Source organism: Equus asinus, chromosome 6 (genome assembly GCF_041296235.1).
Source record: "Equus asinus isolate D_3611 breed Donkey chromosome 6, EquAss-T2T_v2, whole genome shotgun sequence".
In the NCBI taxonomy this organism is placed as follows: Eukaryota; Metazoa; Chordata; class Mammalia; order Perissodactyla; family Equidae; genus Equus; species Equus asinus.
Window position 1 is genome coordinate 79,727,474 of NC_091795.1, and position 18,474 is coordinate 79,745,947.

General features: G+C 37.8%; 2 protein-coding genes across 7 annotated transcripts in view; one reads left to right on the forward strand and one right to left on the reverse strand.

Moving 5' to 3' along the window:
* BABAM2 (BRISC and BRCA1 A complex member 2) overlaps positions 1–18,474 on the reverse strand; it is a 516,257-nt gene that overhangs the window by 432,674 nt on the left and 65,109 nt on the right. The window lies entirely within an intron of this gene.
* The window catches only part of RBKS (ribokinase), a 107,067-nt gene that overhangs the window by 14,142 nt on the left and 74,451 nt on the right, over positions 1–18,474 (forward strand). For all 6 annotated transcript variants that reach the window (XM_070512373.1, XM_014850403.3, XM_014850401.3 and 3 more), the window contains exon 2: positions 9,920–10,052. In XM_070512373.1, the coding sequence (XP_070368474.1) occupies positions 9,920–10,052 (133 nt within the window). The remainder of the gene's footprint in view (positions 1–9,919; positions 10,053–18,474) is intronic.

Consider the following 18,474-nt stretch of genomic DNA (forward strand, 5'->3'; position numbering starts at 1 on the left):
AATCAAAACCACAAAGTGATATCATCTCACATCTGTTAGAATGGCTATTATCAAAAAGACAAGAAATAACAAGTGTTGGTGAGGATATGGAGAAAAGGGAACCCTTGTCCACTGTTGGTGGGAATGTAAATTGGTGCAGCCACTAGGGAAAACAATACAGAGGTTCCTCAAAAAATTAAAAATAGAACATTCATATGATCCAGCAATTCCACACCAATTCGAAATGATATATGCACGCCCATGTTCATTGCAGCATTGTTTATAATAGCCAAGATATGGAAACAACCTAAGTATTCATTCATCTATAGATGAATGGATAAAGAAAATATATATGTACAACGGAGCATCATTCGGCCATAAAAAAAGAAAGAAATCTTGCCATTTGCAACAACATGGATGGACCTTGAGGGTATTATGCTAAGTGAAACAAGTCAGACAGAAAAAGACAAATACCTTGTGATCTCACTTATATGTGGAATTAAGAAAAAAAAACAAGCTCATAGATATAATGACATATTGGTGGTTGCCAGAGGTGGGGCATAGGCAAAATGAATAAAGGGGGTCAAAAGGTACAAACTTATAGTTATAAAATAAATAAGTTATGGGGATGTAATGTACAGCATTAACAATACTGTATTGCATTTTGAAAGTTGCTAAGAGAACAGATCTTAAAAATTCTCATAAAAAAATTGAGAGAAAGCTGATTGTCAAAGAAAGTAGCACAGTGTGGTTTAAAGACAATAGAAGTGGAATCAGAAGACTTGAATTAAAATTTAGGCTCAACCACCTAACATCTACGTGCATTTTGATACACCATCACTTTTTTGAATTCTCACTTTCTCTCTAAAACAGAAATGATGATAATACCTACCCTAACCCATCTTATAAGCCTATTGTGAAGCTCAAATATATATATTGAGCTCTTGATTATTCATGATGGGAGTGTGAAAGAAGCATGAGCACCAAAACCCAAAAATAGTAGATAAATTAAAATTTTTAATAATTTATTCCAGAATACATTATTTTTTTGTATGCTGATTTATCCCCCTAATTATATTTTGCTTAGGATGAAATTAATTCCGTTTCTATTTCTTTAACCTACACCAGCAGATGGCAGGAAGAAGTGGCCTATATAATTACAACGTGGTGACAGAAGTCGTTTTGGAATTTAAAATTTACTATAATTAATTGGCAAAATAGAAAATAAAATATTAGTTTTGTAGTTACTTAAACTATTCATACTTTGCTTATCTTCAATGAATTAAAAAGCTTTTCATTAGGAACTTTGATAAATGCTTTAGTCTCACCAGTTCCCTTTCTGCTCTGTTTTTCTGCATCCTGATTTTCCCACATACGCAATGCCATCCTGTCGTTATCCAATCCCCACTCCCTCATCCCCTATACACACATTTATGTTTCTCCTGCCCTTTCCTCCTACAGCTTCTAATCCTGAAATTAGCTCATTCTGTATCTCCCTTTCCAAGCTTCTATTCTTTCTCCAGGACTTTTCTCAGGGGGGAGTAAGAAAGTATATATAATTACTCAAAAAGATTAGTTGACATTAGATAGTATTTTAATTTTTAAATGTATTTTTAATATTTTTACCTATATGCCTCTCTCGGCACTTCTGTACTCAGTCCTCTATCCCGCATTGGAAGAATGAAGAAGGATGTGACTCCTTTTTGTCCCCGTTATCCTTACCATATTCCTGTTTAATAACCAGTTTACTTTTCTCCTTGGCTACAGTCATATACAGTACTTTTGCCCTGCTCTCACCTCATTGTATGATTAATTATGTACATAGGCATTTGTCATCCCAACTATCTATATAAGTATCTTTTAAGGTGTAGACCATTCACAAATATTTACTTCTGACTATGTTGGAGTAACTACTACTAGACTTACCTTCCCACCATAAATAATTAGAAAATGGGACATATATGGGACAAAATATATGAAGCAGCTGTTTCAGTTATTGGACAACAGGAGTGTTATCCAGAAGAAAAAGGAAACAAAGTGAGTTCTGGAGACACGTTACTGACCATGGCACAGAGAGGAAAAACTCAAGGAAAGCATGACAGTAGCAGTGAGTTGAGAAGACCAAGTTCATACCTTAGGGAGACTAAGGTGGCTAGAATTTGTGGGAATGTGTACTGGAAAGGAAGGAGCTCATCAGAGAAAGGTCCAGAAATATGCATAGGAGTCCTCTTCAGTCTAGACATACATAGAGAGAAACTCCCCAAAGCTGGGCAACTACTTGAGCTCTAAGCTGAACATTTCCCAGAAATTATACAGGAATGAAAAGTGTTGAGTTCTCTCCAGCCAGAGATATCATTGAACCCCTGGAAGATTCAGTAGAAATCTTAGAAGGACCACAACTTAGTAGAAGGGGTAAACTTGCCCTAAAATAAAGCCTACTCTAAATTCACCCTAACGATTCTCAAAAGGATCTAACAGATCCATAAATTACTTCACTGCCTGAAGAAACTAAGTTCAACCCTTTGGAAAAACACAACAAATAAAGAGACTCAACAGTGTAACATTTGCAATATTGAGCATCTAATCAAAAATCATTACTCATCCAAAGAATCACATTTTGATCCATAACCAAGAAAAAAAATCAAAACCAACACAGAAATGACAGGGATGGTGGAATTAGCAGAAAGGGATTTTAAAAGCACCATTATAAATATGCTCAGTGATTTAAAGAAAAACATGAATATAGTAAGGAGAAAAGTGGAAGATGTATAAAAGAACCAAATAGAGGTTTAAGAAATGAAAACTGCAGTATCTGAAATGAAAAATTCACTTGACAGGCTCATCAGCAGAGTAGACATTACAGAAGAAAGGATCACTGTACTTGAAGACAGTATTAAATTGAAGCATAGAGAAAAAATGGCTGAACTAAATGCACAGAGCCTCTGTGATATGAGACAAGCAGTCCAGCATATGTGTAATTGGAGTCTAAGAAGGAAAAGTAGGAGAGACACAAAAAATATTTGAAGAAATATGGCTGAAAACGTTTCAAATTTTATGAAAACTAAAAATGTATAGATCTAAGAATTTCAATGAACCCCAAGCAGAATAAGCACAATGTAAACTACATCAAAGCACATTATAATCAAATTCCTGCAAACCAATTACAAACACAAACTCTTAAAAGCATGGGGGAGGGGAACACATTACATGTAGGGGAACAAAGATCAATTGCAGAGTTCTTGTCAGAAACAATGCAAGCCAGAAAAAAATGAAATCTTTAAAATGCTTGAAAAATAAACTGTCAACATAGAATTCTGTATCCTTCAAATAGCCAAACAATAACCAAGAGAATTTATCACCAGAAACTTGCACTGCAATAAATATTGAAGGAGTTTCTTTAGGTGGAACCAGAATTATGTAATAACAGTGTTGTAAGGTTTATATCATTTCAGAAGTAAAATGTATGACAATAATAACACAAAGGTTAGGAAGGGGAAATGGAAGAATCCTATTGTAAAGAAAATTACATTTATAAGTAAAGTGGTATGGTAATGTTTGAAAATTATGATAAAGATGCTTATTGTAACCCTAGATCAACCAGTTGTTAGAAGAAAGGGGTAGCATTAATAACACACCAATAGTGAAGATGAAATGGTGTACCATTAACCCAAAAGAAGGTAGGGAAAGAGGAAAGAAATGAGTATTGTAATGTCAGACAGTGATACTGCTATGAAGAAAATTGTTGGGAAGCAGTGCTCCATGAATGTTCTCACATTTCTGCATGTCAGGGCTTTCTGTGCAAAGATTGCTAGCACCTGGATTAAAGAATGTTTGAATGGCAAACAGACCTTGAAAGTCAGAGACCTCTGGAGAGATTTAGTGACTTCTCCCTTAGACACATTTATTTACACTTTAGGGGTTGTAAACCCAGAGACCTTCCCTCCTCTCCCCTGAGAGGTATTGTTTACATTACAAAGCAAAGGTCAGTAGGTCATGTTAGTTCTGTTCTCTCTCCTCTTTCTCCCTCCCCACCATCCCTACTCAAGAGGGGAGGAGGAGCAGCAGCTGTGTCAGCTGTCCTGTATAAACTCCAAAAATTCATTATTTAGAGGTTTCCCCCATCATGTCACCCTGTGGGGGATTGGGACATGGAGAATTAACACAATTATGAGTAATTAAAAGGCTGTCTCTGATCCAGAAACCTAGTGCTTCTTGTCAGAGTGAATGAATGAATACTTAACAAAAATTAAATTAAGAAGCAGATATCTCCTATAAGGTGGTCTGGACCACCTTAAGGCCTCTTTGAGGAGGTCACTTTTGAGCAGAGAGGTGAATGAAGTAAGCCATGTAAGACTATAACATGGGAGAAGACCATAACATACTCATCTTTATTGGCTCTCCCAGTGCCTAGCACATTTTTTCACACATATGCAAAATTTAAATAAATAAGGGTCACAGATGTGACACTGAAAGGCTGGCTACTTCTGACTAGAGTATTGTTTATCTATTCTATGAATTTAAGAGTAGCTGCATCTTCAAACAAAACGACTTTTTTAGTCACAGACTTGTTAGCTAGGAAAAGATGGGGTTAGAAATCAAAATCAGTTAAGAACTGTTTAAAGCATAATTCATGTTTCATTCCCTTCAATAAATCATGTATATGTCTGCAAATTTAGGTTTAGGAACCACAGAATGAAGTTTTTGTAGGGAAGCTAAGTTCTTTTTACAGAGGTAGAATTAGATATTACTAACTTGGTTTGGAAATTACTCTCATCCTTGTAAATGTGACATACACAAATGCTGAGGAGAACAGACATGGGTGAAGAATACAGGCAGTAGGAATAATAAATGAGAGTAATGAATTTTAATTAGCTAATAACTAATACTACAATATCCTCTTATAAAGGCATGCAGGGTGTCAAGAAGCTTGTGGCCAGAAGAAGAAAGTATGGAATGCAAAAGCCAAAATAACATATTCCTTGACTTTTGGCTGGAGTCAGTATTAGCGTGACCTCTTTGGTCAAAAGACTTCACGTCCCTGTTTCACCAGGTCATTCCTTCCTTTGGTATGAATCATCTCTGAGAATCTGTAACGAGCACATCATTGTCAAGAAGTTAAAAGCAATTGATAAATTGTTCTGATAACACCTGTCAGTGAAATAACTCAGAGCACAAAACCCAGGCATTTAAGGAGTTGACAAGTATTATTAGACCTGTTTTGCAAGAGAAGAAGCTAGTTCAAAGAGGGAAAAGCTGTCAAAGGTAATGCAATCACTAAGTAGCTCAGGCCTCCTGCCTCACACAAGCGGGCTGTAACTTACATCTGGTGGCCTCGAAGACTGGGGCCATGAACGTTTATGGGTGTTTTTGTCCAGCTTTAAAATGTCGTGACATTTTTAAAGCTACGAATTTGTTTTAAATTCAAACATATTTCCTATAACTGGTTTTCTCTGAGTTTTCCCTCATTCAGAAATTTACACTATTCTAAATTTTTAAATGGTAGCAACAGTGTATTTCTACCAGTACTGCGTCTTTTTTTCTTGGAGCCCTCTAATTTGTCTGTCTTTGGCACCCTGCTAAATTTCATGTTTGATTGGAGAGAATCATAGCAGTGCTTTCATCCAGGGAATGGTGCTTCATGCAGGTCCTTTCTTGAAACTGACCTTAATTTCATGATTTTAATAAGAAAAAAATAGGAAAGCCTAATTCAAAGTAAATTAGGATTTATGATTCAGAAATGCTTCTGCCTATTTGTAACTAACTTTCCAGTTGCTCTCCACTCCACTTTCCACTCTCCAGTTCGTTTAATTTTCAAGAAAACAAATAAGCAATAAACTGTCTTAGTCTGCGTTCAACAGAAAGCAGAGCATAAGCAAAGCCTTAAGCGCACATACTCTATTCAGGACTGTAATCCAGGGAAGAAGAGCAAAGGACAGGGAAAGGGAAACAAGAAGAGCCCATACAAAGATGCTTGATGTGCTCAAGTTGGCCACCCCTACTGGCAGCTCGTTGCTCAGTCCTACAGAACAGCCTGAAGAATCATAAAGAAACAGAAACTCTGGAATGGGAGGAAATGGCATTGGGCAAGGCTCTGTTAGGGTGCACCTGCAAGAAGCCAGCTGGAGCCCAGGAAGAACTGGTGACTGGGAAAGATGCAGGGAGTCCTGATGAATCTAAAATAGTAACAAGTGGCTTCCCATAATACGTAAATATGTTCTTGTTGCATATATCTCCATACATAAGTATGTAAAGTAAAACGTGAACTTTTGCTCCCCACTCCCACCATTCTCATGGATACTTGTCATTAACTTTTCATTTTTTATGCATTTACATATCATGAGACTATATACATAGATCTTTTTCCTTTTAAAAAACACAAATTGGATCATACTAATCTCCTTGTTCTGTGGCATGTTTTTTCTCTCATGTATCACTCGCATCAGGGTTAGATTTTATTGTATTGTCAGCAAGTTTATTTTGCCTTGTAGGAGGTAAATTGGAAAACACTGATTTAACATTTGTTGAATTAATGCGTGAATGAAGGAATGATACTATGAGTTCTGGTTACAGTTCTTATAAAAGAGGAATGCTGTTAATATTGGGAATACAGTGGGCAAGGTCTGATAAAACATGGAATTGTTGCCAGACAATTAACAGTCATCCCTGCCGGTCTCCTCCTTCTCATTCATCAGCACCCCCTCATCCTCAGTTTAGAAGTAAGAATAGAGGCTATACAGGAGATACATGGAAAAGAGATGCAGGGGAGGAAAAATAATTTCCCCTCTCCCCTTCTGAGTTCTTGGCTGAGACCCCCGTAATAAAAGACAGATTAACAAAAGAAAAACAAACACAAGTTTATTAACCTGTATCTCTCAGGCATACAGGGAGATACCCAGGGAACTTAGAATTCAGGATTAAATATCATTTTAATAGGGAGGGGAGAGAGGAAGGTAGGCCTGTTAGAGAGGATTAAATGATTTTTAGGAAAGATGGATGGGCCCTTAGAAGAATAGATGGGAGGTATGATAGTTTGTGACGAAGTTTGTCTGTGTGTGGTATTAACTTCTGCTTTCCTCTCCTGTGACAAGAGTCAGTCCTCTGGTTGATGAGACTCCTGGCGAGGGGATTTATGACCCCTGAGTTCCTCTAGGAGAACTTATCTTTAGGCAGATAAGTGGAGTTCAGAAAAAGCCTCTCCCTGCATTTGCTGGTTTTCAAGTTCCTACAGTTCAAAATCATCAATATATCAAAGCAGGATATTTTGGGGTGGCATATTCTGCTACCCTTCAGAGACAAGTGGAGACTCTTACAAAGACTCCCTCAGTCAGCAAACTGTTAACCCCATGCGAAGTGACAGGCACTATGGATAAAATGGAGAATAATAGACTTGGTCCCTGTGCTTATGCAGGGCAAGTCTACAATTGAGGGAAGACAGAGATAAGGGCAGGGAAAAGATGCAGAAGGAAAAGAATAGAGCAGAATTCCAAAGGAGTGAGGAATTTCGGTGAAGGCTAAATAAGCACAGTGCTTGCGTTAATATAAGTTATTTAGAAATGAGTTTAAATCCCAGCCATCTGCTCCCACATCAGACACACACACACTGTGCCTCTGATTTCACCCCCACACACACATGCCCCCCGGTGATCATCTGATGGTGTATTTTTCATGATTTCCCACAGTTGATAATAAAAATACACTTGATTCAAACCAGTGAATTGTGACCCACATCCAAGTATTAATATAGTGGAAGTCATAAGTTTCTTTAGTGACAGTCTTACTAATTATTTGGCCTGTTTTTAGCCACATTGGATATTTTTTTCTTTTTGAGGTTGTTATGAATGTTGTTTGTAGCAGCATCAGTAAGCCAAGAATTCACATAGTTACTCAATCACACAGATTACTCATCATTGCCTGTTCATAACAGAATCCTAAAATGTTTAAGATTTCTGATGCAAATCAAAATCTCATCATCACTTGTCATTGCTAAATTAAATGACAGGATAATAACATTACATTAAAACCATTTTTCTCTTGATTGAGTACCTTTTTCATAAGTGAACCTTGTAGATGTATATTTTTTTCATCAGTACTATAAATGCATTTGGAATCCGAGATAAAAATAGAATTGAAAAGGGGAGGAGTGGAGTGGGATGTTTTCAAATTATTGATGAGTCTCTTGAATTTCAACTAACCATATTTGACAGTGCATTGCTAGGGAATAGAGTAGTTTAGCCAAGTTTATTGAGTCTTTTAGAACTAAATAAAGGAAGTTCACAGGTCAAACTTGGTCTTTATTGAAACAATCATATTTTTTTGTTTTTTGGGAGGATTTTTTTTGTGAGGAAGATTTGCCGTGAGCTAACATCAGTTGCCAGTCCTCCTCTTTTTTTTTTTTGCTTGAGGAAGATTAGTCCTGAGCTAACATCTGTGCCAGTCTTCCTCTACTATGTATTTGAGATGCCTCCACAGTATGGCTGATGAGTGGAGCAGGTCCACACCGGGATCCGAACCTGTGAACCCCAGGCCGCTGAAGCAGAGCACGCAGAACTTTAATCCCTCGGCCACAGGGCCAGCCCTCCACAATCATATGTTTTTGACGTCAGTCATATGTCATCCCATTGCAAACAGGCTGTTAGTAACCTGTCGGAATTGGCATTTTTCTGTTACTCTAATATAAAAAGATACTGGTTTCAGGTAGATCACAGCCTTTGTGGGAAATGAATATGAATTTCTAATCCGCTGAAACAGAGTAGAGTCTCAGTTGACTTACTATTGTCAACTGCTTTCTTGGCCTTTTTTTCCTGTCTAAAGCTAATTAACCTTTCTGGTCATACCTGCCATCTCTCCATCTGTTCCCTCCAGCTCTTGGCCCACTTCTTTGTGGCCAACCAGTCCTCATGCTGGTTGAGCCCATCTTCTTCACTTGCCCCTCTACCTAGAACTCCTTTTCCATTTTAAAGTTTTCTCTCCTTCAAAGGTTTTGTTTCCTCACATCTTCTACTTTTAATGTTATGAGAATCATACCCTGGAATAAACCTTTTACTTTTTGCCTCATTTAATACTATCCTCATTAGGCAGTAACATACCAGTAAAAATCCTTAGCTCTTGGAGAAGTCGATGAAAGTATAGACTGAAACAAGATTGGCTATGAGTTGACAATAGTTGAATCTGGATGATGGGTGCATGGGCGTAGAGGAAGTCAATATTTTCTCCAGTTTTGTATGTTTGGAATTGTCTGTAGTAAAATTTTGAAACTTTTACTCTTTAAAAATTTTAGCTCTTTAGAATCCATTTTTTAAAATAGATGCTCTTTTTGATTCAGTACATGAAATGGGTGGTATACAGGGTGGACTAGGACCGAAACCTGATCCTGCTATCTAAATACCACTTCCACCCCACCCTCAAGGAAACATGAGATTCTTTAGTGCCTGGAATTGCAACTTCCCTCTTCTTTTTAGATCCTGAACATGATTACCAGAATCATGGTACACTTCCTGCTTCTTATTAAAGTGACCACATAAACCCATACAGAAACACACATTAACTTGGTCCCATTTATTAAGTCTCGCTGTGAATGAAGCTCTGTGCTGGGCATTGGGAAGGGGGAATATGAAGTTACTTCCCTCCAAGAGTTTCCCGAGATGGAAAACAGAGGCACCCATGGACAACCCTGATGCAGTGCAGACACTAAGAACTGTCATCTGAAGTAGAGCTACAATAGTGCAGCTGTGGGGCAGTGAGGGAGAGAGGAGTTCTGTCAAGCAGATGCATTCTCGATAGTGATGCAACCGTGGTCTTAAAGGAAAAGGTCATCTTCCCTGCTTCTGATTGCTAAGACTAGAGCTCCATCAGATAACCTTCCCTGTCTCTTCTGAAGAACTTAAATTGTTTGCAGTTACCAATGTGCTTTTTTTCCCCTTCTCTTTTTAAATTACGATAGTCTTACTTCTCGTTTGCCAAAAAGTGGAGAAACCATCCACGGACATAAGTTTTTTATCGGCTTTGGAGGGAAAGGTGCCAACCAGTGTGTCCAAGCTGCTAGGCTTGGAGCAAAGACGTCCATGGTGTGCAAGGTAAGTGTAAAGTACAATGGAGAGGATTCTAGAGGCAAGGAACTAGCTTAAGACTTGAGTTCATTGTTTTTATTTTTTATAATTATTTTAAAATGAACAATTTAGTACATTTACAATGTTGTACAACCACCATTTCTATCTAGTTCCAGAACATTTCCATCATTCCAAAGTAAAACTCCTTACCCATTAAGCACTTTCTCCCTGTTCCCTCCTCCCCTCAGTCCCTGGCAACCACCAATCTGCATTCTGTCTCTAAGGATTTATCTATTCTGGATATTTCCTATAAATGGAATCATATGATATTTGACATTTTGTGTCTGGCTTCTTTCACTTAGCATAACATTTTCAAGGTTCATTTACCTTATAGCATGTATCAGTACTTTTTTCCTTTTGTGGCTGAATAATATTCCATTGTATATACCACAATTTGTTTATCCATTTATCTATTGATGGCCACTTGGGCTCTTTCCACCTTTTGGCTATTGTGAACAGTGCTGCTGTAAACATGCATGTGCATGTATGTGTTTGAGTACCTGTTTTCAATTGGTTTGGAAGTTCATTGTTTTTAAAGATTTTAAGTAGGAGAGAGTAATCTTCCTTGTCCTTTATGTTGGTTTCTACCTCACTGAATCCCCTGGGAAGTAGCAGTCCTCAAATAACTTAATGCTGCATTCCTTGAATTTAATGAGTGTATAACTGGAGTGTGAGAAGTGAGGGGAATTAGCCTACTCCAATGGGTTTCTGTAGTCCAGCTTCTAAACAACAGCATGAGTCATCCTGTTTCTAGCAGGTTTCACTGCAGCAACAGAGCTTTTGGAAACTCGCTCTAATAACTGGTGATTTTCTCATCTCTAAGTTATTTTCCTCTAATGCTATGTCTTGGATCAGAAAGGAATCTGGGCCTTAATGAACTACACATAACTGATCTTTAGGCATAGTTCTTTTTTCAGGTATATAAAGAAATGACCTGTAAAATACAGTAATCCTATTTCTATCCATCCTACTGAAATTATTGGAAAATAAATCAATACTGGCTGCCAAAGGTTCAACTTTTGCATCTTTAATGAAACTTTAAGGTGTTAGCATTACTGGTATATCAAAAAAGATAGTCTATTTATTTATTTTAGGAAAGCTATACTGGTTCCGCACAACAGAAGATAAGAAAAATATGAGAAATTTAAAAGAATGAGCCCTCTCCTGTGAACTGGAGTGATTTTACCAAAATTTCTCTGAAATGTCATTTCCCATTGCATACAGCACTCTTCTCTCCACAGGAATCTTTGAATGATGTAGAAACTATATAATTATCACTTCATCTACTAATGAACTGTAGATTTCTAATTTATGATTAACGTGATATAATTCTCATCTGGCTGTTTGGTCAAAAACCTCGCATGAAGCACAAGATTCAAAGTAAGAAATCTTTGTTTGCTAAGGTTGAGTTCTTGATAGATTTAAAATAATTAATCAGCAATAACTATTGATTACCTATTATGTGCTAGAAATTATGGGGCCACGAGAGGGAGCTGATTAAAAATGTTAGGGCTGACCCATCCTATACTTGATTAGAAATGAAGAGTTTGGGGAGTAATCAGATGGTGCTGACTTACGGGGGCTTGGGAACTGGAAAGAGGATGATATCATTTCCTGGCTGGGAAAACCTAGACAGAGAATTGCTTTTGGAAGCAAGGTACCAAAAATGGCTGCCCTGAGCAGAGGGGAGTTCCCCAGAGCTGGGGCTGTTAAAGGAGAGATTAGAGAACCCCTTCTTGGAAGCTTTATAAAAGCTGTTCACGTAGCCATTAAAGTCAAAATGGATGTCCCCTGGGATCTCATCCAACTTGAAGATTTTGAGATTGGTTTTATTTTAGGTCTTTTGAATTTGAGGCAAAGAGAGAAATGCAAAATAGAAATATTTGAATTGTGGAACTGAACTTGAGAAATGAATCATGAACCCATAGGAGTGCATGTGAGAGGAATAGAAGGCAGGGGGCTGTATTTTGGGAAATGCTCCACTTGGGAGGTTGATTAAAGCAGAGGTGCTATTTGTTTTATTCTAGTCTGTGTGTGATGGTTCATGTTCTCACCAGCACAATTTTGAAAGTTCTTTATATCTACTGTACCCCCGATCTAGTCATCTGATGTTTAGCTACACAGTGGAATTTAGCCTGGGTGTCTACACAGAGGAAAAGAAAACGTGGCTGCAGCTAAAACCTATACAGATTGCCAAGATTATCTGGAACCTTTAGACATGGATTCATTTAAGCTTAAACAAATTACATAATATTCTTAGACTTCTTAGGAAGAAAAGTAAAATCTCTTTTATAATAGACATTATCCATTAATCATGATGTTTCTTTCCATTGTGAAATATATTTTATTAGGCAAATTAGCCAAACTGCTTTATAGCAGTTTTTTTTAAAGATGACAAGTTCCAAGTAGAAACCAAAATCACGAAATTACTCAAGATACAAATGAACAGATGGAGCAAAAGAAAAATAGGTAGAAAATTTCCTATAGTTTTCTTAGCAACATTAACTTACCTACTACTGCCTTGCAACAAACTAAAATTCAAGCTCTGATGAAGTAAGCCTGTTTGATGGCACATGCAAAACATCTTATATTAAGCTGAGGAGAAGTATTTGTCAAGATATTGTGACAAGGATGATTAAGCAAGAGTCTATCAATATGTGTACAGTGAAACATGTATAATGAAACTCTTCAAGTAGTTAAGAGTTGTGTGGTCAATATTCAACTGAGTCATGGGCCAAAACTACATTCCAAGGATAATTGAAGATGATGTTTGGAGATTAAACATCCAGGCAGATATCATAGAAAATCATCAAAACTACAATGAGATATCACCTCACTCCGGTCAGAATGGCTATATTAACAAGATGGGAAACAACAAATGTTGGAGAGGATGTGGAGAGAATGGAACCCTCAAACTGCTGGTGGGAGTGCAAACTGGTGCAGCCACTATGGAAAGCAGTATGGAGTATCCTCAGAAAATTAAGAATAGATCTACCATATGATCCAGCTATTCCACTGCTGGGTATTTATCCAAAGAACTTGAAAACACAAATGCATAAAGATAAATGATGCACCCCTATGTTCATTGCAGTATTATTCACAACAGCCAAGACTTGTAAGCAACCTAGGTGCCCATCAAGGGACGAATGGATAATGAAGATGTGGTATACATACATAATGGAATACTACTCAGCCATAAGAAATGATGAAATCCAGCCATTTGTGACAACATGGATGGACCTTGAGGGTATTATGCTAAGTGAAATATGTCACAGGGAGAAAGTCAAATACCACATGATCTCACTCATAAGTAAAAGATAAAAACAACGACAAACACATCGCAACGGAGATTGGATTGGTGGTTACCGAAGGGGGAAGGGGGAGGGCAAAAGGGGCGATTAGGCACACATGTGTGGTAATGGACTATAATTAGTTTTTGGGTGGTGAACATGATGTAATCTACACAGAATTCGTAAGTAATCTACACAGAATTCGAAATACATTATGATGTACATCTGAAAGCTATATAATGTTATAATCCAATGTTACGGCAATAAAAAAAGAAAGAAAGAAAGAAAAAGAAAATCAAAGTCTTCTTGGCAGGGCAAAGAGCCTGTTAGGACACCTTTCATAAGACCTCATCTGATTTGTTTAAGCGTTTGTTCCTCCTCCATTCCACTCATGCTAAATGTTAGAGAAAAAGAAGTTGTTTCTAAACATCAAAAACTGGCAGCTCAGGAGGACCATGGTAGAATAAAGAGCTCAATATGCAGTGGCCCAAGATGAGCCCAGAGACCCTGCTTCCTTCCAGTGCAGGTGGAAGAAGCCATGAGCAGGCATGGACCCAAATGACCCAGATCAGAAATCAGCAAACTGGAAGGACCTTCAAGAGATTACCTGGTTTTGCTTCCTTCAGACATGAGACTATCTAAACTCTCTAATACAAGTAGCTTTCTGTTTCCCTTTCAGAATGGTCAGGTCTGAAGTTCTGTAACAGAGGCAGTATGTTAGAGCAATGCTACTCAAAATCTAGTCATCAGGTGCAAACTGATGCTGGTCTGGACAGTACAGAAATTGAGAGTAAATGGTTAGAAGCAGTTATAGCAATTTGACAGTAATTCTATCGCTGTTGAATATAATAGTAATAATAAATTAGGCCTTGTATTTTGTGTGACTTTTTTGTTTTCATTTCATTGTTGTTGTATTTTACAAAATTATTAGTCTACAATGGATTTAAAATGAAGGGGGGAAGAAACCTGAGCCTTCACCCCAGCTTGAAAAGCAGTGTATTGGAGTACCCATCATCTTAACCAAAAAGGTAAATGTTTTGTTAGATTCCTATAGGACAATCAACTGATCGTACATTGAGATTTTAATTTTCAAAGATCAAAACTTAGTCACTGGGCCTTTCCAGGTAATATATAATGAAGTGAAATCTGTTTGCTGAACTCTGTTGAAAGATGACTGGCTACAACTAGTTGGCTATGTTGACTGGAATGCCTGCCCATATATCCACACTCAGGGGTTCAATGACCCTAATCAAATAAGTAAAAGGTGCCTTATATAGGAAGAATGGAAGAAATAATTGGATTACCACAAACTCACCACCACTCTCAGAAAAGGAGGCCTGATAATAGTGATTGTAACATTAACTTTGTATATTAAAGGCCATTATTAAGGTAAACATCCATTTATCTAGGATATAAACAACCAGCAAGCTTAAAGTAGAATTTTATGTATTCTTCTTTCATCTTTTATGATAAAGCCACAAATGACAAGTTAAAAAGCTAATATGAGAGATTTATTCAAAAAAACTACTGCTGGGTTTTGTTATATGAAAACAAATGCGGCTTAGTCTTCTAAACCTGCTATTCATTATGATCCTCAGGCACTGAAAAGTCACAAATGTCTTGAATCACAAAAATTAAATTATACTCAGTTTTAGTGTTAATTATATTTTCATGTATTCTAACTTTGAAAATGGGAAACCTATTTTAATATATGTGATAACCTTTTTAGCAGAATATTCAATTTCGTGTGACCTTGGGTAAGATATCTTGGTCCTCTATGTTTTATTTACCTCAAATATATGTTGATGGCTGGAATTCTAGATGTTTTCTGCCATTCAAGGATTCCAAGCAGCCCATTCAACCATTTTGAAATATAGAAGTTTGTTATGATATGCTAACTGAAGTTACCCTCCTCAGCATCAGGTCATAGTTCTGGACTGTGGAAGCCGCTGACTGGCTATCCCTTAATGCAAAGAGAGCCTTCCTGGGGAAAAAGTAAAGAAAGCACCTTAGTTGAAGGAAATGCTCTTGCTCCTGATAAACCCAGCCCTTTTGTTTTCCATGATCCTAATTCACATCTCTCTATAGCTGCATTGTCCAATATGGTAGCCACTAGCGACATGTGGCTATTTAGATTTAATTGTAATTAAAATAAAAACGAGTTCCTCAATCACACTGACTGTATTTCAAGTGTCAATATTGGGCAGCACAGATATAGAACATTTTATCATTGCAGAAAGTTCCATTCAACAGTGCTGCTGTGTAATATTCAGGGTAGAGCTGAGCCCAGGATTTCCTTAAGAGCATCTGGGGTTCTGTGAGTTGCCTTATCTTAAGTGTAAGTGATTGTCCAGAGATGCTGAAGACCTGGCTTCTTTCACCCAGAACAGGCTCACACAGCCTACCTCAGACTATGTGGTTTTGCCAGAATCTTTCTGCCCGAAACTATTTCACTGCTGCAGCCAAAAGAGTGTGAGAGTGCTTTCAAGAGGGCTGTTAGAAGCAAAACCTTGGATAGACCTTTCTGCAGCCACAACTAGAATAGTATGGGTGCTTGCAGTCATGTCTCTTTAAGAATGATAAATAGACCCAAGTAAAAAGAACAGGCAACTAAGATGATCAAATACTTTAGAACATTTAACGCACAGGGCTTAGGGACAGATAAGTAGATGCTAAGCTAAAGTTTCCAGTAAGCTTTTAGGAAGACTAGACTTGAAGGAAGATTGTTTAGGCAAACAATATAAGATGGTATCCAATTAAATGTTTAATTATATGGCATCCATTAGGAATGCTTTAGGAATTCTGGAAATGAGAGAATTAACAAGGGCTAGAATAAAGACGTTAGGCCGTAAGGTGAAGTTTTTATTCAAGAAAAAAAAAATGCTGCATGAGGTTTGATTAGGTGGAGGAGAGAGGAAAGGACTTCTGTGTTCTCATAAGGCAACAACATAGAATGAATATATTGTATTCACATAGTGTTTGGACCCAGTCAAAAGATAATATCAAATTAATAGTGCCTCTACTGACCACTTTGAAAAACAGAGAAATCCATTTTTGCCAAATATGAGTTTTAGAAAGATAGAAGCAAGAGAAGCAAGCGTGGGCCACGTCAAAATGAGATTGGAGTCAGCAAACACAAGCCAAGAAAATCTTTTGGGCTTTACAATACCTTGATCCCAGTGTTGGACACTGGTAGGGCCCTCGGCCCCAGCAGATTCTGCAGGTCACATTTCTCTGTGCTCCCACTTAGTTGACTTACCAACGCATGACCAAGGGGGACTGTGCTCTCCCTCTTCATTTCTTCCACACAAAGCTTTACAGTCATTCTTCCAGCTTTAATCCTGCAATCAATGGTTCTCAACTGGAAGCCACACAGTGTAATCATCTGGGGAGCTTGCCATGGTCCCACCTGCGGAGGGTCTGATTTAATTGGTCTGGGGTGTAACCTGGGCATCAAGATGTTAATAAGCTCCTCAGGAGATACTAACGTGCAGCCAAGGTTGAGAACTATTGGTTTCCTGCCTGCCAGAGATATCTCACACCAGTCCCACTCTAGAGCCTGGCTCAGATGGAACAATTTGCAGCAAAGAATTTTAATTAGCTTGATAGTGGCAGAACTGAAATTAGATTCTATGTTTCCTGACTTCCATATGCACCATTTTGCCTCATGGCCAAGATACTTACATTTAAAGTTTTCATATCAATTTGATAGCCAAAGTGTGACCAGAAAAATAAGGAAGCCTCCAAAGATACCTATGAAGTTTCCTTTATAACAGTCCTTATTTCAAGGGGCTTTCATTTGTTTCCTTTTCATTTTCAAGATACTTTTGACTCAGCTCTCAATGGCAAGCAACGAATGACACCTTTCCTTGGGTTCTACTCTTCTGACTTCTGCTTGTCAATTTCCACTTGCTGGGGAAGAGGCTTCCATTTGAAGTCAGAAGTAAGCAAAGGGGACTGGAAGGTGTTCACTTCTCTCAACCTCTTTTGAAGTAAGTCCAGAAGAATAAATGAATGTGTAAGAGGTTTTGAGGGTGAGAAAATAGAGAAGATGGCATTCTTTTAGTATTACATCACACATGTCATCTGTGCAACTCTAATTTCTTTCTTTCCTCAGAAAGAAAAAGAGGATTGTTTGAAATAGGACTCAGATCTCTGATGCTTTTTGTCCACATTTTAATGTGTGATTTAGATCCACTTGAAGCTTAACTGTTACTCCCAAGGCATAGATACCCTCCGAGTTGGCTGTATTATTGTCAGGAAAGTAACAGCACACGTGATTACATTGAACAGCATTAGTTACACCAAGCCATTAATGGAGATATGTTTTTATTAGAATAATTGTAGTAATACAGTCTCATTTTAAAAATAATTTAATGCACCCACATGCTTTCTTCCATGATCAAGTGCTCTTCTGTTTGAAAATAGGGAGCAGCAGGAAGAATTGAAGCAGCAGGAAGAACCAGATGTGCAGGAAAGTAGTTTGTAAGATTGAATCCAAGCAGCAGTAGCCCTGCCCCTTCCCCCAAGAGAAGCAGCCTGATGATGACGATGACGATGATGGTGATGATAGCACCAAACCCTTACTTAATCCTTTACAGTTTTAAACATGCTTTCATGCGTAATTATTTTATTTTATCTTCACAGCAAACTTGCTGTGACTTTCCAGGTAAGGAAACTGAGGCCTACAGACAGTTAAAGTGGCTTGCCCCAAATCACACAAGCTAGTGTGAAGGGGCTTCCATGACACAAATGAAAATATTGTCTTCCTATTCTTAGGCTTTTTATCACTTCTTTTACTTTGTAATGTATCACAACAACCTAGATGTAAAATAATGGAGCTGGAATTGACTTCTCTTCATCCTCAGCAGTGTTGTTACTTTTCCATTATTTTTCAGTTACCAGATTTTTATTTTTGACAAAAGAATAGCAAAGGTAAAAGCAACGTATTTTGTTCCACTCCTCGCATAGAGTTTAGAAGACCAGACAACAGACTTGCCAGGAAATCACTATTAGAATAAACCTGGAACCATAACCATCACAGAGGGATATAGCCAGTGAGGTGGTTCTCTGAGCAACTGCAGCAAGCTTGCAAAATG